This window comes from Pelodiscus sinensis, chromosome 23 (assembly GCF_049634645.1).
Source record: "Pelodiscus sinensis isolate JC-2024 chromosome 23, ASM4963464v1, whole genome shotgun sequence".
Lineage (NCBI taxonomy): Eukaryota > Metazoa > Chordata > Testudines > Trionychidae > Pelodiscus > Pelodiscus sinensis.
The window spans coordinates 15,854,385-15,879,895 of NC_134733.1; the positions used below are offsets into that span (position 1 = coordinate 15,854,385).

The following is a 25,511-nucleotide window of genomic DNA, read 5'->3' on the forward strand; positions in this document are numbered from 1 at the left end:
GATAGAAAAATGGTTTCTCACCTCTGGTCTAAACATTCTAAAATTTCAAAACAAAAGGTCCTTTTGTCTCAAGAAATCAAACAGGGCATTTTGAAAACGTCACAATGAAACCAATGGGCCTCTTCCAATTGAATTTAATGGGTTTTGAATCAGCCCGATCCTTAAAAATCCACCTCTTGGTTTGGGCCCCACTGTAATATCTGAGCACACCTTCCACATGAATGGAGCTATCACCTTGAGTCACCCTACAAGGTAGGGAAGTCTCAGGGTATGTCTACACTACTCCGCTAGTTCGAACTAGCGGGGTAATGTAGGCATACCGGAGTTGCAAATGAAGCCCGGGATTTGAATTTCCCGGGCTTCATTTGCATAAGCGGGCGCCGCCATTTTTAAATCCCCGCTCGTTCGAACCCCGTGCCGCGCGGCTACACGCGGCACAAACTAGGTAGTTCGAACTAGGCTTCCTAGTTCGAACTACCGTTACTCCTCGTGGAGTTCGAACGGCACGGGGTTCGAATGAGCGGGGATTTAAAAATGGCGGCGCCCCGCTTATGCAAATGAAGCCCGGGAAATTCAAATCCCGGGCTTCATTTGCAACTCCGGTATGCCTACATTACCCCGCTAGTTCGAACTAGCGGAGTAGTGTAAACATACCCTCATTCTCTCTCTTTGATACATAAGAAACAAGGCAGTGAGAGATTAGTCTTTCCCGCCAAAGTCTCACAAGAAGCCTGCATGTTGCTGGGCTGCAGCATGAGTCCACATCTTCTAGGCCCCAGCCGCAACTCCGCCCTTCCTCCTCAGTGCTAAAAAACAATGTCAAACTGGGATTCGTTGGTAAATTAAAACGTGCTATTCCAACCGCTTTTCCTCTACACTGGTTCTTTTAGTTCCCTTTTCATTTCCCCTTTGTTGGGTGCTCACTGTTATACTCCTGAGCGGTGCAAAGTATTTGCAATCAGATGAGAAACCTAGTACTTCATGAAAGCGGCTCAGTGTCATGAACTCTCCCCTCCCCTCCCCTGTGAGCCATTTTGGTTTACACTCAGAAAGTGCCGAGGAGTCCTGTGGCACCTTATAAACTAACTGAAGTGTAGGAACATAAGCTTTCGTGGGCAAAGACCCACTTCGTCACATGCATGCATCTGACGAAGTGGGTCTTTGCCCACGAAAGCTTATGCTCTTACACTTCAGTTAGTCTATAAGGTGCCACAGAACTCCTCGTCGCTTTTGCAGATTCAGACTAACACGGCTACCCCTCTGATACTCAGAAAGTGGACTCTTGGAGTAAAATCTGGCCTAATTTTCACTCTGTCCATCAATCATTTTTATATCACACTCCTCAGCAGGGGATCCGACAGACCTACCAGGCCCCGGGGCAAGTTGCAGGAGCTGGGGGGAGCAGGGGGGGAGACTCTGCACTTCTGAAGAGGTGGAGCCTCAGGCAGAAGGGGTGGGGCCAGGGCAGCCAGCCCTCAGCGCTGTCCAGAGGGCACTGGAGCATGGCGTGTGGCACTCTGGCAGCGATTTAAAGGGCTCCTTTGAATGACTGGGCCATGGGCAGTTGCTCCCCTCCCACTGTACTTCCTGAATGCCCCCAAATGGTCTCATTATCGAGTAAAATACTAGACACACATTTTGCAGTGCAACGTGAAGAATTTTGACATTTTGCCTGTTTGGAGTAAGCATTTCACAACTCCCTTCCTCCCCTGCCACCGCCAGTGTTTTAAAGCTGCAAAATAGCTCAGAAAGAGCTAATGAATGGGCTTTCCTCCCCCAAGATATGAACAATTCTTTTCATGAACTTGAGCCACTTCCAAGCAGATGCTTGGCCTGCTACCCCACGTCTCCCCCTTACCACCACAAGGCTTCCAGAATGCGCCCATGTAGCAGATGTATATGCAGTGGCCACTAACTCCCTCCCCTCGCCACCTTTACAGCACTCAACTTGGCGGGTCTGTTTGTGTTCCAAAAGTTACCTGATTTGTTCAGCTCCATCCCGGCCTTGCACTGCGGCAGTGGAGTGCAGATTGTACACGGAAGATTACCACACAGCTCCCCAGGTTTACAATTCCCGGTCAGCTTCAGGATGTTGGGGCATAGATCCGAAAGGCCACATGTCACTAAAAGCAAAGGGTGAGATTTGCCTGGAATGACGGAGACCAAAAACTGGTGCATGTTATTTAACCATGAGTGTTACTGGATGATTCTGGAGAATCTCCTTCTAGGCAGGAGGGTGACTCTGGGAAAGCTATAAAGGCACAGAGCCAAATATGCTCTCAGCAACACTGGGTGAAATCCAGGAGGACTCTCTTTCAGTCAGAGGGGTGACACTGAGGTAAAATGTGGAGGATCTGAGCCACTGTGACTCCTCCAGCATATTGGGGTGCCTGGAACCAAGTGTATTGTCCGGACAGGTAAACGCATGTGCAGCCTGTGGGCCAGAAGTCTGTGATTGTCCCCACATTTAATGGGAAAATGCTGCCAATGAGGCCTGTAGGTCTCAGCACACAATGTTTCATACGAAACATGCAGACAGTTGCAATCCGCTGGTACTCAGGGCAAATGTCAGGCCTTGGTACTCTGAGGTAATGGGCGCTGAACAACCCCAGCTCCCACAAGGAGCGCCACCCAGGAACAGACCCTCCCTTTAGCCCTCGGGCTTCCAGTCAGGTGGCAATGCATGGCACTGCGAGGCAAAGCCCCCGCGTCTGAGGGCTGCTCACAGGATTCCAGGCCACCAGGGCCCGGTTCTCATTCTCTCCCTTGCATTCAGACACTTGCTCCCAAAATATATTGAGAGAGAAAGAGCTGGCTCCAAATCAAAACCATGGAGCCAACCCCTCCCCCTTTCCGAATCTGGAGAAGCCCAGCTCCAATCCCAGAGCTGAACTCAGCCCACGTCTATTTCTGACATACTCTTTTAAAAAAAAAAAAACAGAACAGAACAGAACAGAAAAGCTAACAGTGAGCAACACCGGAGGTCGTGAACATGAAGCCCTGACCACATGAGTCAGGGCCAGAGCTTGTGATACCAGCTCCTGGGGGGCTGTTTAGAGGAAAGAGAGCGGTGTGGTCACCTAGCACTTGGATGATATTGAGAGCGATACAGGGAAAGTACAGGTTAGTGCAGTAGGACGTCAAATGAAAAAGTGTGTGGCAGTGGTCAACCCAGAGCAATTTCCTGAGCTGATGCTGGTATGTACCAGGGGGCTGGGCCTTTCCCCTGGGCCTTTCACCAGTCTACCTGTCACACATTGGCCCCTTGTATTTTTTTCCATTCTGGGATGGTTTGGAGACAGAGTAATGGAATGACTTTGGCAATTAAAGGAAGCAGACAGCAGGAGACAAGAGAGATTATAATTCTTTGCTCCGTGCATTAAAAGCCTGTGAATGACAGGCTAATAATGAGCCAGTCCTGATGACCCTCCATTGGTAGCCAAGTCCAGTTACTCAGTCGAGGAGAAAGGCCTGAGGGTTTGCTGAGCTGCCATTGGCTGACCTGAGATTGCCCTCCTCTTTCTTCTGGAGGTTCATTTTGGTGAACGGTGCTGGAGTGGCACAGCCCTGGGAATCCGAAACCCTCTGTGCACACAGCATCAACAGCAGCAGTGAAGCCATCTCCTCCCACGCTGCCCCACTGGTGTGCTGGCTGGTAGCTGAAGGGGAATTTCATCCCCATGGTCCTTTCACTCTGTGGCCTTTTTGTTGAGACAGCCAGCTGAAAGACATGGTTTGGCTGAGGGGGATGTGTGAGACTGGAAAAATGGGCCGAGATGCACCTACACAAAAGGCTACTGAGCTCACTTGAGTTCCAATGACCGTTCGCCTCTGCTGGGGTTTAAACTGATGAATTTGGAGGGGCAGACTCCATAGCCCTTCACCAACTACAATTCATGCCCCCAAATGACTGAATTTTGTCCCCTAGCACTAAAAAGCCTCTTTAAGTGTAGGCTGGGAGGAGACAGGCAGGGTGAGAGCATCACTCCTTTACACTTGTCTGGAATCTGAGGTCACCTTCACAGACTGCAACAAAACCCTCATCTAGGCAGCAAAACTGCCTGCGGAAAAACTGGAGCATCACACCTACATGAAGTTGCCATTTCTGTATGAGAACAACATTGGCTGTTACACTCTCCAGGGTAAAATTTACTTTGGCTCCCAGTCCCCTTGCTGCCAAGCATCAGCTCCTGGGGAGTCCAACACTGGCCACTGTTAAGGACATGAGACCAGATGAGAAGTACCTTATGAAAACTTGTCAGACCTGGGTCGTCGGCAGGTGGGATTGAAGCTGAGACCTTAGGGGCTAAAGCCATGAGCCTCTACAGCATGAGCTAAAAGCCAGCTGGCTCTTTGCTAGGGCTGTAGAGAGCAAACTTTGCTCTCCCTTCTCAGTGGTCTTAGTGCCACTTAGTGGGTTACACTTAGATCTATGCTGGTGGGGCAGTTTATAGATACTAAAGCTAGAAGGGACCATTAGGAGCATCTGCTCTGACCTCCTGCATAAACCAAGCCCAAGAACGTCACCCTGTAATTCCTGCATCCCACCCCTACCTGCTGAATGAGCTACACCAGAACTTTTAGAAAGACATCTCCGTCTTGACTTCAGGGATGGAGAATCCACCACGCCCTAGTTACCTTCTTCCATGAACATCCTAAGACCTGCGCACCGTTTGCAATGATCCCCAGCCTCCAGGCCTGGGTTCCTATTATCTCGCACCTTTGGTTGTCATTTAGTCCTGCGCGAAGCAGGGATTTTGTGGCATTTAATGGCCACTTGGCAAAGGTGTGACTGGCAACACCATGGCAAGGCTGGGGGAGAAGCCAGCACTCCCACTTTTGGTCCCACAGATGGGAGCATATCTAGCCCAAATGCAGAGGCTGCTACCACCCTGAGGGGCAGCTTCCCCCAGGCAGCAGGTTTCCTTTCCATTGCGATCCTAAGGAGAGCTGGGCGAGGCCCAACATGCTAGACACAAACCATGATTCAGCTTGGGGAGGGTTCCGCCTGCAACGTCAGATTGGGATTTTGCAGCTTGCTCCTGTGCCTCCAAAAAGGCAATTCCAAATCCCATAGCTCCCCACCGGCAACCTTTGAGTTAAGGCAGGTTCAAAAACTAGAAGCTACATTTAGTCTGAATTTTGCCATTCAAGCCCCTGTCTGATAATGAGAAGGAGGAAATCCTCTGTTGCTATTTTCCTTTGAATACACTGCTGCTCCTGTCTCTCTGTAATTTGCCTCCACCGTGCTCATTGATTCTGTGGTCAACATGCAATATGGGGACAAGACAGAAGACACTTTCCCTCCTCTCTTACCTGAGCTGCTCTGGAGACAGTTTGTAACCGGGTCCTGGATCGCCAAAGCCAGCTCCACCCGCAACCACAGGTTCATCAACAAAATCAAGCTGATGCCCTGACTGGAGAGATGAAGTCTTCTTTGCCTGGTCATGTCTCAAGCTGGTTTCCCTGTGGGTGGCTGCCACTCAGGCACTGCGGCTGGGTTTACTTTAACACTGCCCCAGCCAAGTGTCTTCCGTCTCTCTGATGCATTCTGCTCTGGTAGAGCACTTTTTGTAGCAAGTGGCTACCGCACACACGTGGTTTTCTTCCTGTACGCAGTTTCTGTTTCAAAGAGGGGCGGGGGGGGGGGGGGGGGAGAGAGCAGGGCTTCGTTATTTTAACACAATACAAACTAGCTGGAATTCCAACCGCAGACTGAGTTAAGGGGCCACTCACAAAGGACATCAGTAAGGATGGAGCATCCTGAAATAAGCAATGCAGACTTGGATTTTCAAAGGGTCTTGTCTACACTTGCAAGGTAATTTGGATTTTAAAAAGGGGTTGAATGTGGAGTTATTCTGGAATCCTTCCTTGTGTAGACAATGCTGGGGAGTCCAGGTTTTCAGCCTCCACTGCATTTAGTTGTTGAAGTTTTGGGGATCATTAGGACCAATAAGATGTACTTTCACCACCTACCTGGGAACTTTGGATGGATGTGTAAGCGGGGGAATGATCCCGCTATTGTGGGGAACTTTCCTGGCTTCTATACACCCCGGTGAAATGAACCAGCGAAAGGATCTGAGTCCCCGCTCCCACTTCCTTTACCCCACAGCCTCCCTGATCCTGAGGGCTCCCCCTCCACTCTCCGGAGTAGCAGAGCCCTTGAAACCCCAACAAGGCTGGGCCCAGGTTTCCTGGGGCTTAATCCCTGACCTTGTAGTCACTAGGGGCAGGAGTTAGGGTGTCCCCACTCCGAGGTGCTCTCTTTACACTGCAGGCCTTCTTGGCCCAGTGATCACTTCATAAGGTTCAAAGCAAATACAATTTATTAAACAACAACTGATTAAAGAGAAAAGAATAAGAAAAAGTGAGAATGGTTAAATGAGAACACACAGCCCTGCTCTGTAGCACAGGGACATCAAAACAGCAGCCTGCAGAGTGTAAGGACAGTCCACAGTCTCTTTCTTAGAGGCCCTGGATATGCTGCAGGGGGGCTACAGGCAGGACACGCTAGCTCTGGTAGTGACCACACAGTCTCAAGCTCGAAGTGGCCAGACCCCTCTCCCAGTCCAGAGCCTTTCCCCACACTTTGCTGGTCCCAGGTGCTCACCACATCCAGCTGCAGGCTGTGCTGCTTGGCCAGTTCCAGCTCCTTGTGTGGCTTCTCTGTTCCTTTTGGCTCTCTGAGCACTGCCAATCTGCTGCTCAACACAGGGTCTGCTCTCCTTGAGTTGTGTATGCCTGGCTCTGCTGCTGCAAAAACTGCCCCTCAGCACAGCTTGCTCCTCTTAGCAGTCTCTCAGCTCTCTGTTCCTTTGGCAGGACTTCTTCTTCACACAGCTTGCACTGCTCGGGCTGTCTGTGTCTGGTTCTGTCGCTTCAGGACTTCTTCACAGAGCTTGCACTACTCTTTCAGCTCTCTGTTTGCTCAGAGAGAGCCAGAACAATCCCCGCTTACAACCTGTCAGTCAGGCTGAGCTAGAGTGTTGACTGCTTTCCATTGTCTCTGGGGTCTGTCAGTCTCATGAACCCTTCCCCTTCTGAGCTGGGAGCTGGCAAACCAAAAAACTCCCACAGAGTTTTAGTAAGGGGTAACAGTCCCCTTACAGATGGAAGGAAGGAAGGAAGGAAGGAAGGAAGGAAGGAAGGAAGGAAGGAAGGAAGGAAGGAAGGAAGGAACTTCCTTTTGAAGACTGTGATTTCTTTTTGTTTTCAAGCTGTTGCAATGTTTTCCCAATAACCTGAATGGCCCTTCACTTGCCTTGCTTTATGTTGTACAATGCTAGGTGCTTAGAGCTAGTCTTCTCTGGCTGAGGAGGCAGGCTGACTATGCCCCTGCCTGGCAAACCTGCCCGTTGCAAGGTGGAGCTGCAGGAGGCAATACGAATTATGAGCACAGTTTTATCCCTACGTCAGTTTACAACCACAGCCTGGCTACACCTTTCATAATAACCATCGAGTTGAGAACCTTACAAGCTTTCCAAAAGACTTCACTCGACATTGTTGTAAACACAGCAACATTGCATTCAGCCAGTAGGTTTGATTGCGTACTCTCTGGGGTGCAGACCTCCTCTTCTCTCACTGGGGTGTCTGGACTCTAATTGTCACACCAGGATAGAAGAGATGTGTTAGCATTCAGATGGGCCCATTGATTTGGGGGGTGGGGGGATACTGTGCTAGCTGAACTCATGGGTCTGATGTGGCCCGTTATGTCTTGTGTCCTGTATTTAATGCCAGGAGAGCTTGATGTCGCTCTGAACACCAGCATGGATTTCTGTTGGGGAGGGTAACCCAGTCTTTGGGCTATCTCTCCCCTGCTCATCTCCTCAAAGGAATCGCTGATGTGTGAATCCCGCCATATTATCCAGAGAGAGAATTTTCAGCGGCTCCAGTCAGACGCTTTCTGTGGAAATGGAATCCTTCCCAGGGCAGCTTGGGGCTAAATTCTCTGGGCCTGGATTGTCACCACTTTCCCATCCCTATAATCCCATAGGTCTGCCGACCTCGCTTCCTGAGGATGTGAAGTTCTGTATCAATAGTGGGCAACTTGTGGGCTTCATACGGCCCATTGGGGTTCTGTGTGTGGCCCACCAGACATTTTGTTTACTGTTGCCCATGCACAGGGTGTAGTTTTTTCCCTACCGGTGTTGCTAAAATGTCACACGCGTAAAACCAGGACATGTGAAGTGAGGGGAGTGCCGATTGCACACCACACTGACTCTGAGAGTCGTGCGCTCCCTCCGCAGCCAAGCAAAGCGCTACTACCGTTCAGTCGGCACCTCCCGCAAATTCTAGGTACGCCAGCGCAGTGAGCAAAACTACTCTATCCCAGAAAACCATCTTGGTTACAACAATCTTGTGGCCCACTGAGATGTAGGAGGACCACTCATGCAGCCTACTCCCTAGCTTAGGTTGCCCGTTGATGATCTATTATTCATAGAATAAAGAGAGTTGAAAGATGTATTGAATCACTTATCTGACTAACATGTTTTTGAACTAGTTAAGGAGCTCTAACTTGGAATCTATTTATTTACTGCACAGAGGCATAGACTACAAATCCCTAGGGGTATGTCTACACTACCCTCCTAGTTCGAACTAGCGGGGTAATGTAGGCATACCGCACTTGCAAATGAAGCCCGGGATTTGAATTTCCCGGGTTTCATTTGCATAAGCGGGGCGCCGCCATTTTTAAAACCCCGCTGGTTCAAACCCCGTGCAGCGCGGCTACACGGGGCACGAACTAGGTAGTTCGAACTAGGTTTCCTAGTTCGAACTACCGTTACTCCTCGTGAAATGAAGAGTAACGGTAATTCGAACTAGGAAGCCTAGTTCGAACTACCTAGTTCGTGCCCCGTGTAGCCGCGCTGCACGGGGTTCGAACCAGCGGGGTTTTAAAAATGGCGGCGCCCCGCTTATGCAAATGAAGCCCGGGAAATTCAAATCCCGGGCTTCATTTGCAAGTGCGGTATGTCTACATTACCCCGCTAGTTCGAACTAGCGGGGTAGTGTAGACATACCCTAAGTCTGATAAATAAATGTTAACACACTGAGCAAAGTTATCCCAAGACATTCTGGCTGTGTCTACACTGGGCCACTTATTCTGGAAAAGCAGCCGCTTTTCTGGAATAACTTGCCAGCTGTCTACACTGGCCGCTTGCTTTTCCGGAAAAGCAATAACCATCTACTGTAAAATTGTCAGTGCTTTTCCGGAAAAACTATGCTGCTCCCATTTGGGCAAAAGTCCTTTTCCGGAAAAACTGTTCCGGAAAAGGGCCAGTGTAGACAGCACAGATTTCTTTTCCGCAAAAAAGCCCCGATTGCGAAAATGACGATCGGGCCTTTTTTCCGGAAAAGCGCATCTACATTGGCCACGGACGCTTTTCCGGAAAAGTGCTTTTCCGGAAAAGCATCCTGCCAATGTAGACGCGCTTTTCTCAGAAATACTTATAACGGAAAACTGTTCCGTTTTAAGCATTTCCAGAAAAGGGTGCCAGTGTAGACATAGCCTCTCAGTCTAGAAATTCCCTTTGTTTCCACGCAATCTCTAAATCATTATCATACCTGCTTCGAAGCTCCCATAAAAGGCTTCAGAGACTGTCTGACCCTCGCATTCCTAACCACCGCAGACCAAACTCAATCACACATCTTTTCCAAATCTGGTGGTGCTGAGTGTTACAACCGTTTGCAAACGCTGGACTGTAAAATTCTTGAATTACCATCCACTTGCTTAGCAACCAATAGCCACATCCTGAGCTGGTGCAAATCAGTGTGGCCAGGGCCAGACTAAGGGGTGGGTGAGCCGGGCAGTTGCCCGGGGCGCCAACTGATGGGGGGCACCTGATGGCAGCTGTAAGGGGCGCGTGACATCCCTTATAGCTGCCATCAGGCGCCGTGTGCCCAGATCCTGCAGTGCAGGCCCCCCCCATCTCCTGGGCGCCAGCCAGCAGCACCCTTTCCCTCACGGCCGGGGGACCCTGCACAGCCAGGTGCAGCCCACCCCGGGCTGCGCGCCAGCAGTGGTGGCCGGGCCGGGCTGGGCAGCGTATGCACAATGCGCCCCAGGGGCGGGCCTCAGGCTGCACGCTAGCAGCCATGGCTGGGCAGTGCATGCACTGTGCACCCCGGGACGGGCCCAGGTGCCCTGGGGGGAGGGGGGCTCATGCCCCAGGGGGAGGCTCGCGCATGCACCGTGTGCCTGGGGCACCAAAATGGCTCGGGCCAGTCCTGAGTGTGGCCCCAGTGAACCCAATGAAACCAATGAACTCAATACCTCCCATTTAACTTTCAACACAACCGCTGATCAGTGCAATATCTGTGAGATGCCTCCCACTTAAAAAGTGCTCCACTATAAGCTATGTGGAGTGCTCCAGAGAGCATGAGACCACTTTTTGTTTCAGATGTTGTGCTTATAAGAAGCACAGGGATCTTTATAGGGGGGAAAGGCACTATGCCACGTTTACTGAGAATACAATGGCAAAGCAGTTAGCATCTGCTTACATAGGCAGACAGACACAGAATCCCACCAATTGATGTTATATTTATCAGTCCATGGTCCGTGGCCAACCAGACTGATCATGGGGAGAGGAGTGGGAGGGAGGGGTCTATCAGTCTTGACCAAAGCGCCAGTCTTGGCAGAATGTCCCCCAAAATTATGGCAAAGCAGCTCTTTTTTATAGCAGTTATCTTTAATTGGGATCAGTACGTTTTGCATCTCCTTTCTGGTTTTCTGACAGATATCTGTTATCTCCAGTTGTTTTTCTTGTTCCTTATCTTCTTTGTTCTGCCATGCTAAGCTGGTTTTAATCAAGAATATCTTGTCCCAATAGGGGACAAACTTGCTCTTTCCCTCAGTGTCTGGGGTTGCCAATCTGCCCTCTTTTGATATGCAGTAATCTTTGGTGCCTCTAGTCAGTCCCTGGTACTTCCCTAGAACATCTGCTCTGGTGGCTTTCACACTTATCTCTTAATACACAGCTCCCTCATTCACACCAAACAGGGTTAATTGCTTTGTTAGACTGTCTACATTACAATGCTATTTCAGGATACCAGAGTATCCTGAAATAACTATCCCATGTCTTCATGGCAAACCCGTTATTTCGGGCTCACTATTCTGATGTCCCTGTAACTCTCATTCTACGAGGAGTAAGGGACGTTTCGGAATAGCAGGTTATGACAAAATAAGCAATTTTGAAAGCATCAAAATAAGATACACAATTTGCATCAAACATGGAAGAAGTAATGAGGGGGACAGCCAATCTACAGTGGATTCTGAGCAGAAGGGAGGAATGGGTTGTGAATTTGATGGTGGCAGGCAATTTGGGGGAAAGTGATTATGAAAGGGAAAAAGGAGTTCAGGAGAACTGGCACTTTCACAAGGAGACAATATTACAGGCTTAACTACAAGGTAACCCAATACAAAGAGAATACAGGAAGAATAATAAGAGGCCAGTATGGCTCCCACGGGAACTCTCTAAGGACCTGAATAGTAAAAAGGAATCCTACAAAAAGTGGAAACATGGACAAATTGCAACGGAGGAATGCAAAAGAATAGCACATGCACGTACGAACAAAAGCAGAATGGCTCCATCACAAAATGAGTTATACTTCGTAAGGGACATAAAAGACAATAAGAAGAGGTTCTTTAGGGTCAAGAAAGAAAGAAAAAAGAAGTTATATGAACTCCACTTCTCTGGAAAGGAGAACTAATTGCTGATGACATCAAGCAGACTGCTGTGTTTAATGACTATTTTGCTTCAGTCTTTACTGAAAAGGTTAATAGTGCCCAGATAATTAACACAATTAATATGAACAAAGGGGGGAGGGACACAAGACAAAACAAGGAAAGAACAAATTAAAGAGGATTTGGATTACTTTCGTCAGCAGGGCCTGATGACATTTGTCCTAAGGCATTTAAGGAACCAGCTATTTGATCTGAGGAAGTGGGTCTGGCCCACGAAAGCTCATCATCTAATAAACCATCTTGTTAGTCTTTAAAGTGCTACATTGTCCTGCATTTTGCTTCAGCTAAAGCAGTCTCTGAACCATTAGCAATTATTTTCAAGAAATCATGAAGAAGGGGTGAGAAGTGCAGGACAAACATAGTACTTATCTTTAAAGAGGGAACAAAGAGGACCCAGGAGATTATAGACCAGTCATCCTAATTGTGGTATCTTGAAAGATACTGGAATAAAGTATTAAACATCAATTTGTAAACAGCAGAAGATAATAGTTTTAAGGAACAGCCAGCATGGATTTATCAAGAACAAAGCATGTCAAACCAACCTAATTTCCATCTTAGGTGGAGTTACTGGCCTAGTGGATAGATGGGAAGCAATAGATAAGATTTATCTTGATTTTGGTAAAGCTTTTGACACAGTCCTACATACCATTCTCATAAGCAAACTAGGGAGTTGTAGTCTAGATAAAATTATTATGAAATGGGTGCAGCACTGGTTGAAAGACCATACTCCAAGAATAGTGATAGAAATGTAGCCGTGTTAGTCTGGTGTAGCTGAAACAAAATGCTACATAGTCCTGTATTTTGTTTCACATACTCCAAGAGAAGTGGTTCACTGTCAAATTGGAAGGCTGGCAAGTAGTTTGTAGGACAGCATTAAAATTAAAATTGACAAATTAGAAAATTGGGGCTGAAATCAAGAAGGAGAAATTGAATAAAGACATGGGGAAAGCGACGAGGAGTCCTGTGGGGAAAGTATGTTGCTTAGGAACATGGGCGGTGGGTGAAAGCCCAGTTAGGGAAGGCAAGCCACAGCTTCACCCCGCCCCTTTTGCCCGAGGCTCCGCCCCTGGAGCCAATCCCTTCCTGCCCTCACCATAATCCTTGCTGGCCACCTGGAGGGCCAGGGCTGCTCTGCGGCGGCCTTGGCCTAGCCCTCCGTAGTGCCCACAGAGCAGTGTGGTTACGCCGCGGCCCCAGCCCACCCTTGTGTCTGGGGAAGTTGGGCTGCAGCCTTCCCCGGCGGTGGCCTAAGCCTTCCTCAGTGGCTGGGCATGTAGGCAGTTTTGGGAAGGCTGTACCTTCCCTTGCCTACATTACCGGCCACCCATGCATTACTAAAAAATGGGGAGTCACTGGCTCGACTGTACTACTGCTGAAAAGGATCTGAATATCAGGCCTGCATGGGGCAGGGGTAAAAGGGACAGTTGCCCCGGGCCCAGGCAATTCAAAGGGGCCTGGGATTCCTGGCGACTGCAGCCTCAGCGGTAGCTGGAACCCAAGGTTCTTTCAGTTGATACTGGCACACCACGCCGCCCCCTCTGTGCGGCTCTGAGGGCTGGGGACACGCCCTGCTCTTTCCACCCAAGGCCCCGTCCCTTCCAGGAGCACAGAGACAGCTCCCACACCCTGCCCAGGGGCCAACACAGGCTGGTGGCTCCCCTGCTGAAGATTAAGTCCCAAAGTGAATAGGAGCCAACAATCGGACGCAGCTGTGAAAAAGGCTAGTATCATTCTGGGGTGTGTTAACAAGTGGTCCTATGTAAGGCATGGGTGGTGACTGCCCGGCTTTATCTAGCACTGGTGAGGCATCCCCTGGAGTCCAATTCTGGGTGCCCCATGTGGATAAATTGGAGCGAGTCCATGGAAGAACAATAAAGATGCTAAAAGGGTTAGAAAACCTGACCTATGAGGAAAGGTGAAAAAAACGGGGCATGTCTAGTCTTGAGAAACGAACAGTGAAGGAGCAGCTCAGGACGGTGACCTGTTATTCCCTGCATCCACTGAAGGTAGGACAAGAAGTACTGGGATTAATCTGCAGCAATAAGGATTTAGGTTAGGCATTAGGAAAAGCTTTGCAACTCTCGGGGTAATTAGGCTCTGGCATCAGTTTTCAAGGGAGATTGTAGAACACCCTCGCTGGATGTTTTTAGGAACATCTGTCCTAAAACATCTGTCCCTAAACATCTGTCAGGGACGGTCTAGGCTGATTGGGTCCTGCTTCAGTGCAGGCACTGGACGTGGTGACTCCATGAGGTGCTTTCCAGCCCTCCTTTCCTATGATTTGCTGTTCTATGCAGATGCCACGGAAAACACAGAGGCTGCGTTTAGACTGGCATGATTTTGCGCAAATACTTTTAACGGAAAAGTTTAAAAGTATTTGTGCAAGAGATCGTCTATACTGGCATGTGCCTTTGCGCAAAAGATTTGCTTTAGCGCAAAAGCATCCATGCCAGTGTAGACACTCTCTTGCGCAAGAAAGCTCCGATGGCCATTTTAACCATCGGGCTTTCTTGCGCAAGAAATTAACGTTGCTGTCTACACTGGCCCTCCTGTGCAAGAATACTTGCGCAAGAGAGCTTATCCCTGAGCGGGCGCGTCAGAGTATTTGCGCAAGAACCACTGATTTTGTACATTACAAAGTCAGTGTTCTTGTGCAAATACTCGCGGCCAGTGTACACAGGCTGTTGCTTTTGCGCAAAATCATGCCAGTCTAGACGCACCCAGATTCAAATAGAACAACGTGTCTGCCTAGGATACCACAAGAGCCCCATTATCTCCGCTCCTCGCCCTCTTTCTGTAGTTAGCCTTGCAACCTCACAGTGCTAATATCCCCACTTCGCAGAGGAGGCGCTGAGGCCCAGGGAGACAAAGGAAAAGAGAAACTTGCTCTGAATGACCCAGAAAGGAAGAGCAAGGGATGAAGCCAAGCTCTGGCCACAACCATCTGCCCATCCCTCCTGTGCTATGAGAATGAGTCTTAGCAGCCTCTTGCAGCACCACAGCTTTGCAGCCCCAACCCGGGGAAGTCATGCCAAATGTGAGTTCATGCTAACCACTGGCCCACGTGGTTTCGATTGTTATCCACAGGGGTAGACCGGAGCTTCCTTTCTCTCCCTCGGCCGCTCTCTACCCATGGCAGTTTTTCTCCTGGGCTCGGGCACCCTCAGCCTGGTGCTTTGTGTAGTCGTTTTCATATGTGCACTACGGTGGCTTTTCAAATGCTTTCCCCAGACCAGGGAGAGGAGAATTTGGGGGGAAATAGCATTTTACACCCACAGCTTCACAGGGTGTCAATGACGACACCAACCTCAGGGCCCGCAGAAGCCAGGGCCCGCAGAAGGTGTTGGTGTGAGTGAAAGGTGCCAGGTAGGCAGCCCTCTCTTGCTGGCATCCCCAGAGAGCAGAAAAACTGTGGTTAACAGGGAGCAAACACCCCATGTGCGCCATAATGGGTTCTTCCTGTGTTACAGGCGTGGGGAATCCCTCAGAGAAACAATCTCATGGCAGAAAGGGAGCCCACTGTGCCACTGTCTTACGGGAGCTGCCTCATTTATTATTCCTGTTCGCACCAGAGCACTGAAGAGCCGCAGCACTGCGCTAGGAGCTGTACAAACGCAGAACATAACCAGTCATTGCCCTAAGGAGCTTAACAATCTCAGCGACATGCAGGGAAGTCCAATGGCCATCCTGCAAGACTTCTTCAGCAAAGGCCCAGGGACGCCCCAGCGAGGTGCTGTGCAAACATCAGCTTCACTGGTCACTGCACACGTGGCACAAAGCCCTGCCTATGCCCACTGCTCCCTGGAGCTCACCATAAACCCGGGATGGATCATCTGGAGAGGACTGAGGAGGGGGGAGTCTCTTCTTGGGTTGTTCCGAAATCCTGGTCAGGAGCAGAGTGAAGATCCGAGCAGGGCATAGCCATGCTCAGTCAGTGCTGCTCCTGGAGAAGTCCTTACGATGCCAGTACCTTACTCCAGCTGCTGTGGCTGGGATACCCCATCATTGCACTCTGCATCGGTAACCAAGAAGCACACGCCTGCACTCACAATGTGCCAGGGTGCTCCCAAGCAAGCCCTCCCTAGTCGCTGGCAGCACCGGGTGCAGCGGCACCTTTGCCCTTTGGATGGGTGTTCAGTGGGGAGAAGAGCAGGGGCCGATCTCTGGCCGAGGCTGTGCCTTACTCTTTTTGAGAGCCCCTGCCTTTCCCTTCCCTTGCAGCCCTGAGCTGGGTATCAGCTTGTATCCCTGGGCTTCCTCTTTGCCCATGGCCCCGCAGAGGGCATCTCTCACCTCTGGTCGGGAGGCGGAGCGGGAGGGGGAGCCGAAGTCTCATCATGGAAAGTAAAAAATCTTCCAGCCGCCCTCATCCCTCCCAGCAGCACGGCAGCCCTGAGAAGTGAAACTGAGAGCAGCAGACCTCAAGCAACAATACGTGGCCGGCTGTGAGCTAAAAGGCCACAGATGCTATAGCAATAGGCTACGTTGCCAGCAGCACTGCAGGCTGACGTCAGCAACCGGCTTCACTAGAAGGAGCCACGTGTAGGTGGGTAGGCGGGAGCCAGCAGCAAAGAGGAGAGAACCTTTCCTGACAGCTGAGAGAATGGGAGGGGCAGGAGGAGGGAGCAGCCCCCCCCCCCCCGGAACCAGCAATTCAAGGGGCCTCAGGCTCCGACTGCCACCAATGTCGCAGTAGCAGCATGGCTGACTGGAGGTCCTGGCCCCTTTGAATTACTGCAGCAGCGTTGGAGCAACCCCTCCCCCCCCGCCCCGGGCTCTCTGCACGGCTTTGAGGGCTTGCAGGGGTGTGGGGTGGGGGTCCGCAATCTGTCACCAGCCTCACCCCTTCCACTTGAGGCCCTGCCCTTTCCGAGGGGTGCAGAACCAACCCCCCCCCCCCAACCCCCCACACACACCTTGTCCTTAAGGTTGCCAGGTGTCCGATTTTCTACTGAACAGTCCGGTATCTGCACCGTCTGTCCGGTAGAAAAATTCAGAAAATACCGGACACATGCAATGTCCCAGCCACTCCCAGAGCCTCTGGTTGGGTGCAGAAGCCGGGTGGGGGGGAGTGACTCCCAGCCCCTCCCCGCCCCCGCCTGACTTCTGCTCACAAGTAAAGAGAGTGCCTGCTGGGGGCACGGCCCGAAGGACCCCAGCTGTGGCCAGTGGCTACTTCCCCCCCCTCCCAGTGAGGTCTGCTTCCCGCCCCCCTTCCTCCGAGCCCCCCTCTCCTCCGGACCAGCCCTGCAGCCCCTGCCCCCCTCCCATCTAGCCCCGTGGCCCCCGGAGCCCCCCCAGCTTTTCTTCCCGCCCTGCCCCTGTCCCGGCTGGTTCTCCCTCCCCCCCCCCCCCCCGCCCACGATTGAGTGTGGTCTACCTGGCAACCCTACTTGCCTGGAGCCTGCGGTGGCTGTCAGGCCCACTGGGCTTGCTGCCAGCCTGCCTACCAGCCACGCCTCTGTGGCTCTGCATTCCTTGGCCCACTCTACCATCGCAGACACGCCGCTTACCAGTCCCTAGAGGAGCCCTGAGAGGTTCTGGGCAGCCCTCCCCAAGCTGAAGTCCATTGGAGTTGCAAAGTGCGCCGCCTCTCTTAGCAGCAGACCCCGGAAGCCACACCACAAGGCCACTCTCCTTCTGGAGAAGCTGGCACACCCTCACAAGCGGCTTTACACTCTGCCGGAGGGGCAGGTAAGGTAACAAGGGCAGTTGGTTTTGGGGCTAAGACGGAACTAGCAGTCCGGAAGGAAGGGCCCTTTTCCAGGTTTTGACACTTAGGCCAGGCAGGCACCGCTCTGTGCCTCAGTTTCCCCATCTGTCAGCTTCCTAGAGAGAAACACGTGCCTGCTCTTTCCCGGTGGAAATGGATTTCCCAGTATGTTGCAAACACACGATATACTCACAAAGTTGCCAACTTGCCATTTTATCCCAGGTCCCGTGATGCTTGGCTCTGGGAGTCCTGTGCTCTCCTGAGACTCGCAGCATGCAGGCACACAAAAGAGTGGGTGTCCTCGCCCTCCAGGCAGATGCTAAATAAAAAGAACCCAAAATGTGTCATTTAAAAAAAAAGGAAATTTCATGATTTTTCGCACTGCTCTGGGGATTTTCGCATGCCGGCGGTGGGCAATGCCATATTGGCTCCAAATGCTACCAGAACCACTGACCCAATCTCTGTCTCACATGTGCACTGGACCCTTCAGCCCATCCAGACTTTGCAGCTCCTGCACATCTCCAAATTCCTTGCTCCAAATCAGCCCTTCTGGAAACTAGCAGTCCCCTGTGAAGAAGTGCAGCCCTGAGCTGTGATGAAGTGGGGACGGTCTTTGCTCTGCTCGCTTTGTTGAATCGCATGTGATTTCTGCTGTCTTGTAATAGCCCCATGTGTGTGCCTCAGTTTCCCTGGACACTGCACCAATACCTAGATGGGGATGGGAATATCAGGTGTGACTCACTGAAGGAGGCTGCCGAGGCCAGCACATACAGAGTGGCCCAGGCTTTCTTTAACCTGAGCCTGGAAGAGGGGTGCAACCAGATGACACCTTTTGCCTAGGAAATGGGACAAAGTAGGAGGTAGGGCTGCCCGCAAGGCTGGGACCAGTTGCTGAGTGTGTGAGTGAGTCTCAGCTGGCTTAGGGTACAGGGAGGGGGACCAGGGCCTTGGCTCTGGGCCCCACCTCTCCGCATGCTGGGTTGTACTGACTGTTTCTGGTTTCTGTGCTCACAAGTCTTTTCTACGCTGTGTCTCCGTCAGCTAACAAACCTTTGGTTCTATCTCCCGGCTTAGTGTCACATCTGGCTGTGGATGGGGGTGCAGGGCCCGGTGACTCCCCCCACTTCGGTGACACAAACTGTACACCCTGATCCCAGGAAAGCAGAGAGCGCACACACAGTGGAAAGAACTCAGTAAGGACGCGGCGTAATTCTGAAGCTGGGAGCAGAGCTGAGCCGGGCAAGAATAACAAGCAGTTTCGGGGAGGCTGCTGCTGTGGAGAGCTGAGGGTAAGAGTGGAATGTGGGTGCGCCCTGGTGCCTGAGGAGAAGGAGAGGGGAAAGAGGACATGGCTGTTGGGTTACGACAATCTTGTGGTCCACTGGAATGAAGGAGGGCCCCTCACTAGCCTCGGTTGCCCCTCACTACTACAGGAGATGGGAGACAGCCATTCAAAGTACAATACGCTACAGGAGAGAAAGGCAAGGAGAGAGCTGGAGGGTAGATCTGAGCCAGGAAATGAGAGTGAATGGGTATGGGAGAGGGCTCTGAGGGGGCTCCTGTAATGCCCACAGAAAGGGCTGAGCTGGGGAGTGGAGTGCAGAGGAACAGGGAGTCAGTGGGTTGCTCAGGCCTGTGCTAGAGATTGGCACACAAGGGATGAGGGGCAGTGGACATTCCTATGGGGCAGGAATGAGGTGGAGAGCAGCAGTTCCAGCGTCACAACTGGTGCGGACCAGGTGCCACGGGAGCCTGCACTGACTGTCTAGGAAGGAGCATGGCGGAAAGGGATCTAGGGGTCATAGTGGACCACAAGTTGAATATGAGTCAACAGTGTGATGCTGTTGCAAAAAAAGCAAATACGATTCTAGGTTGTATCAACAGGTGTGTTGTAAGCAAAACTCGTGAAGTCATTCTGCCGCTCTACTCTGCACTAGTTAGGCCTCAGCTGGAGTAGTGTGTCCAGTTCTGGGCGCCACATTTCAAGAAAGAGGTGGAGAAATTGGAAAGGGTACAGAGAAGAGCGACAAGAATGATTAAAGGTTTAGAGAACATGACCTATGAAGCCAGGCTTCACGAACTGGGCTTGTTTAGTTTGGAAAAAAGAAGATTAAGGGGGGGGCATGATAGCGGTTTTCAAATATCTAAAAGGGTGTCACAAGGAGGAAGGAGAAAATTTGTTCCTCTTGGTTTCTGAGGACAGGACAAGGAGTAATGGGCTTAAAGTGCAGCAGGGGAGGTTTAGATTGGACATTAGGAAAAAATTCCTAACTGTCAGGGTGGTCAAATATTGGAATAAATTGCCAAGGGAGGTGGTGGAATCTCCCTCTCTGGAGATATTTAAGAACAGGTTAGATAGACATCTGTCAGGGATGGTGTAGACGAAGCTTGGTCCTGCCTTGAGGGCGGGGGGCTGGACTCGATGACCTCTCGAGGTCCCTTCCAGTCCTATGATTCTATGATTTCCCCGCCACCTGCTCTCTCGGTTCACTTTGTTTCCTCCTGATGTCATCTCCTCTCATCTTTCTCGCAGGTTTTGCGGCAAGTGACGCACTTATGCTCTGGTATCCCCCTGCCAAGGGTGGAACACGTCCAAGAAAAGCACGGAGAGCAGCAGCAGCACATCTGGGGCCAAAATTGCAATGATCAGCTGTGACCTTTTCAGGGCCTGTATCTGGGTGTGAGATCAATGGGGCTTTTTTCAAAGTGCTTGTATTGATCTCAGAACGAATGACATTTCACCCAGCAGCCGCTGACTTTGGCCTCTTGCCTTGTTTGCCCCAGCCTGGGACAGCTGCCAGAGCCACCCTGGACCAGCAAGGTGCTGCCAACCACCCTCAAATCCCATTAACCCCCAGTGCCATTTCGAGACAGCACCGTGTGTTCACTGCTATCCAGGCCAGGCTGTCTGGTGTAGCACGCTGAGGATATTCAGCAGCAGTTCAGGGGTTAAATAGGTCTTCATTTGATGGGGAATTAGACACTACATGCTGAAGATCTTAAAAACAAAATCCAGTCTTCCTTCCTTCAGAACAATGCGCGCGGCCAACTGGACTGATGCAGAGGTCATGGACCTCATTGAGGTTTGGGGGCAGGCCCCCAATCTCCATGATCTCCGCACTAGGAGGAGGAACGCGGCCATCTATGGCCGCATAGCGGCTGCCGTGGCCCGCAAGGGACACAGGCGCATGCAAGAACAGGTGCGCCGGAAAGTGAAGCAGCTGCGTCAGGCGTACGCCAGATCCACCAGGTGTGGTGCCGCAGCAGGGGCTGACACCTGCCCCTACTTCCCCGCCCTTGATCGACTCCTGGGGGGCGGGGCGGTCCGCGCCAGCCCGGGAGGCAGCGAGCCGGGACCGGAGGGCCCTGACCTGGGCACACCAGAGGGGCCACCGCCAAGTGTTCCAGCACCGGAGTCAGGAGGGTCAGCCAGGGAGACCATAGCGGGTAAGTGTCCCTTGCCCGGGGGGGGGGGGGGGAGGTGGGGAGAAAGACCAGGGACCGTGCGCGTGGGCCATGCCTCCCACAGATCATACAGGCACCTGTGCACATGCAAGCACGTGCCATGCCACCCTTGGGCAGGTGGCTCCAGCTGCGTGACATCCAGGGGCCATGGCCCAATAGGCACATGCATGTGTGAAGAGACCTGACACGCTCCCGACCCCGGGGCAGGACCCAGCAAGACGCTCTCCTTTCACACGCCCCGTCTACACCGAGGCAGGGAACACCTCTCCCCGGCCCCAGCCACACTATACACGGCACAGGGACATGGGTGTGGTCTTGGGGCAGCTCCCAGTCCCGGGGAGAGCCAGACATCCTGACAATGGCCTCTGTACAAACATAACGGCTCTGACGGTGCAGGGCACGGTCGCCCTCACGTCGCAGGGGGGTGCTGGGCATCATCCACTGTGTCCCCAGGGAGAACTGACCACTTCTCTCCTTTCTCTACAGCTGCACCAGCTGCTCGTGCAGGGTCCACCACCCCACCCGGGACATGCTCCTGCACCACCACCACGGAGCAGGAGTACTGGGACCAGCATCTGGGGTCCTTGCGAGCCCTGCACCACACAGTGGAGGTCTGGATGCGGGAGACCTGCAGCTCTGCCAGGAGCACTTGGCTGAGGAGCGAGCCAGGATTGCTACCCTGCAGGCCCTGCTGCAGAGCATGGCGCCCCGTGCCCGTCCAGCACCTGCTGCCCCCCCAACAACTGTCCCTCCTCCCACTCCTGACCCCCTCCCACCTCTTCCTCCACACCCTCCTCCTCAATGTCCACACCCCCCACCTCAACCTCCGCACCCTCCACCCCATCCTCCCGGGGACGCTGAGGCCCCCTCCCTCGTCGTGCTGGGAGGCGGTTGGCCCGGCGAGACCCACAACCCTGATCCCTGAGCTTCCGCTCCCCCTCCGTCCCCTTGCTTCCCCCTTCCAGCTCCCTCCTCCCAGTTTTCCCCCTCCCCTCTCCCACCCTCTCTCCTGCCCTCTCCCACCTCCTTTCCTCCGTCTTCCCACAGGTTCATTCCCGCTCCCCAGTTGTGTTCAATAAACAGAGTTGTTTTTTTGAAAATACGAGTCTTTTATTTGACATCAGGAAGGGGGGTTAGGGAAGTGGAAGGAGGAGAGGGAGGAATGGGGCACGAGCCCCCGGTGGGGCAGACCGGGGAGACTATTAGCACTCCTCAGGGTGGAAGCTCTCCCACAGGGCCCCCTGGATCCTGACTGCCCCTCAATGGTCCTCCCGGATGGCAGCCTGCAGACAGTGCAGCCAGGCTGCCGGCAATATGTCCACAAGATGCAGCAGAGTCCCCGGGGGCAGGTCTGGTTCCATGTTGCAGAGTGCCGTGGTGCCCCAGGTGAGGGCAAGCAGAGCACTCCGAGACACAAATGCTTTGCTGTCCCTCATCGAGGTAGACAAGCAAGCGGGGAACCCTGAGAACTGTCTGTCCGGGGTGGGGCTCGGGTCCCTTTAAGCACAGCCCTCGGCTAGCCTGAGGCAGCAGCTCCACCTCTAAGTCCTAACCTGATGCCCTGCCGGCACCTGTTCCAGCCAGCCTTAACCTCGGTTCAGGGTCCACTCAATGTGGACATGCTAGTTCAAATTAGCAAAATGCTAATTCGAACTACTTTTGAGGTCTAGATGCACTAGTTCAAGTTAGTTCGAATTAGTGCTGTAGTGTAGACATACCCTTAGAAAGCAACAGTAAGGAAGAGCGGAATACCTGGGTTCAAATACTGGCTTTGGTTCTTTGCAGTAGGTCACGTCCGACCATTTTCAAAACCAGTTGACTAACATCAGGTTCCTGATTTTCAGAGGCACTCCAAGCCATGAAGTTCCCAGGGACTTCTCCTTAGTCTCAAGAATAAAACCTGACAGTTCCCAGTTCCCTGACCAAGACAAAGAAAGAAATAGGAGTGAAGTGCTTACAAGAGGCCTATGGGATTTCAGTGCCCAGCTCCTATTAAAATGAATGGGAATCTGGCACCCCAATCGAATCAGCTCTGAAAATCTCAACTAGGGCTTCGAATGAAACTTTTACTGCAGAGCCATGAGAATGGTATAATATGCTGGTTTGGTGCTGATGCCATGCGTATGGCTCTAGTGTTAGCCAGTGTTCCCTGCAAGCTGCACAGCAGCCCAGCTTCATCGGCAATTAATCAGCCCTGCCCAATCAGAGGCTCAGGGCTCCATGCTGCGCAGCTTAAAGGGAACACTGCCTATATACTGTGTGCTTATGTGACTACTCAGGAGATTCCAGTGCTGCCCAGCTGATTACCAGAACACTCACGGCTTGGTCTGTGTTTCTACTGGTGGTGTACATTCATACATACCTCAGTGCATGTATAAAAATTTATTCTGCACATGGATGGAAAAAACCCCATATTGATGGCACAGATTAGAGGGAACATTGGTGTTAGCCCTCATGGCTTTGTTTGTACCTCACAGCCTTGCTTGATGCTGTTTTGTCCCGTAGTGCTTCATTTCCAAGCGATGGGGAACCTTCTTGCCACAGTATGTCAGCAACTCCAGGGATGATGTGGTTTCTTCCACTTTTTTCATGCAGAACTGGATGGTGATGGAATCCCCAAATATATCCAGTCACACAGGACAGATTAGCCTTCCAAAGTCTGCCTCAGTGCTCCCAGAGAGGTATCTTTTCCACACATCCTTGCTCATGCTTCTTCTAGTCGCATAACTCAAGACGTGGGAGCGGTCCTGTGGCACCTTAGAACCTCACAAATATATATATATATAGTATCCTGAGCTTTCATGGGCAAAACCCACTTCTTCAGATGAGCTGATCTTGAGACTCCACTCAAGATCATCTCACCTGAAGAAGTGGATTTTGCCCCCAAAGCTCATGATGCTCTGTGTGTGTGTAGGTGTGTAGGTAGGTAGGTAGGTAGGTAGGTAGGTAGGTAGGTAGGTAGGTAGGTAGGTAGGTAGGTAGGTAGGTAGGTAGGTAGGTAGGTAGGTAGGTAGATAGATAGATAGATAGATAGATAGATAGATAGATAGATAGATAGATAGATAGATAGATAGATAGATAGATAGATAGATAGATAGATAGATAGATAGACAGACTGCAAGGTGCCACAGGACTACTTGTTTTTAAAGTTACAGCCTAATACAGCTACCCTTCTGAGACTTTTAAACATCAAGAAGTGGGGTCGAGCTAAGGTTGAAGCAATGCATTGAGCTCTGTGATTGGTCATTGACTATAGAAAAATATACATTACAGGGCATTTTGGACCATGAGGGGCTCCTAGCATTGTAATAGCCGTGGACCAGAATCCAAGATAAAAATCATTAGATTAAATCAGTGGTCACCAGCCAGTAGATCAAGATCTACTGGTAGATCTTGGAGCCTCTGACAGATGATCCAGACTGGTTTGGTCATGAGGCTATCAAATGCCAGCACTGCAGTTGCCCTCCCCCGCACTGCCACACTGCTCCTACCCTCTGCCTTGAAGTTGACCCCTGGAAGCCTCCAGCTCATAGTACAGGGTGGGGGAGGCAGAAGAGGGGAGTGCTAACATCAGGGTGTCCCCTTTCTTCTGCTCCTGTACCCCATCCCCATGGAGTGAACAGAACAGGGTCTTGGGCAAGAAGTGGGATAGGGGAAAGAACGGGCAAGGAGGCAGGGCAGGGGTATTCAGGTGTGAAATAGATCCTGAGGTGACAAATTCAGAAAGTGATCTTGTGCTTAAAAAGGTTGGAGACCACTGGATTAAATAAACAGATTGGGCTGATAGTCTTTGGCGCGGAGAGTGTAGCTTTACTGATCTCGTTCTCCAGCCAGCTCTTGCCCATTTCCACACACATCACCAGCCCCACACACATCACCAGCCCCACTTCACAGAAATCTTCTCGCCCGCGCTACAAATCTGCTGAGGTGCTGAAGTATTTTTATGCGTAATGGAAATGAACCCTGAGTGATTAGTTCCTGCAAATTGCACATCTCACACCTGTTGTGGTTACGCACAGTAATGGTAGGCTAGAAATGAACACCAAGTGGTAAAATTGTGACCATCTTTTTAAAACCTGTGATGACAACGAATGATAAAATGAGAGAGAAGCCTTGGTTAAAACCTGCTGATGTAGAGATCAGCGCACGATCAAAGAAGCAACCTCAGTACAGTTCCTAGAGGTAGGTTAGGGCTGTGTTAGATCACAAAAGCTGCTCAGAAATGCTAAAGGACTAATAAACCTGGCTAGTCACTAGGCAGTTTACCTTGCTGTGCAACTTTGCAAGTGTGTTAATCCCCTGTGATTATTGTCTAAAGAATAACATACATTCTGCCAATGTACCTGATCCCTAGCGCACAACACCCCCTGCCATTCCAGCCCCCAGGATCTTTCCACACCTGCATATAGCTCTGCCATTGGACCTCGTTTAACATAGGAACATAAGAACGGCCATACTGGGTCAGACCAAAGGTCCATTTAGCCCAGTATCCTGTCTGCCAACAGTGACCAATGCCAGATGCCCCAGAGGGAGTGAACAGAACAGGTAATCATCAAATGATTCCTCTCCTGTCATCTGTTCCCAGCCTCTGAC

At 51.5% G+C, this 25,511-nt stretch overlaps 1 protein-coding gene across 1 annotated transcript in view; it reads right to left on the minus strand.

The window, feature by feature from the left end:
* The window catches only part of TNFRSF18 (TNF receptor superfamily member 18), a 42,393-nt gene that overhangs the window by 9,885 nt on the left and 6,997 nt on the right, over nt 1-25,511 (minus strand). Inside the window, exons 2-4 of the mRNA XM_075906350.1 lie at nt 17,647-17,772; nt 5,317-5,622; nt 1,980-2,123 (exon numbers count right to left, since the gene is read on the minus strand). Of these exons, the coding sequence (XP_075762465.1) occupies nt 1,980-2,123; nt 5,317-5,449 (277 nt within the window). The 5' untranslated portion in view covers nt 5,450-5,622; nt 17,647-17,772. The remainder of the gene's footprint in view (nt 1-1,979; nt 2,124-5,316; nt 5,623-17,646; nt 17,773-25,511) is intronic.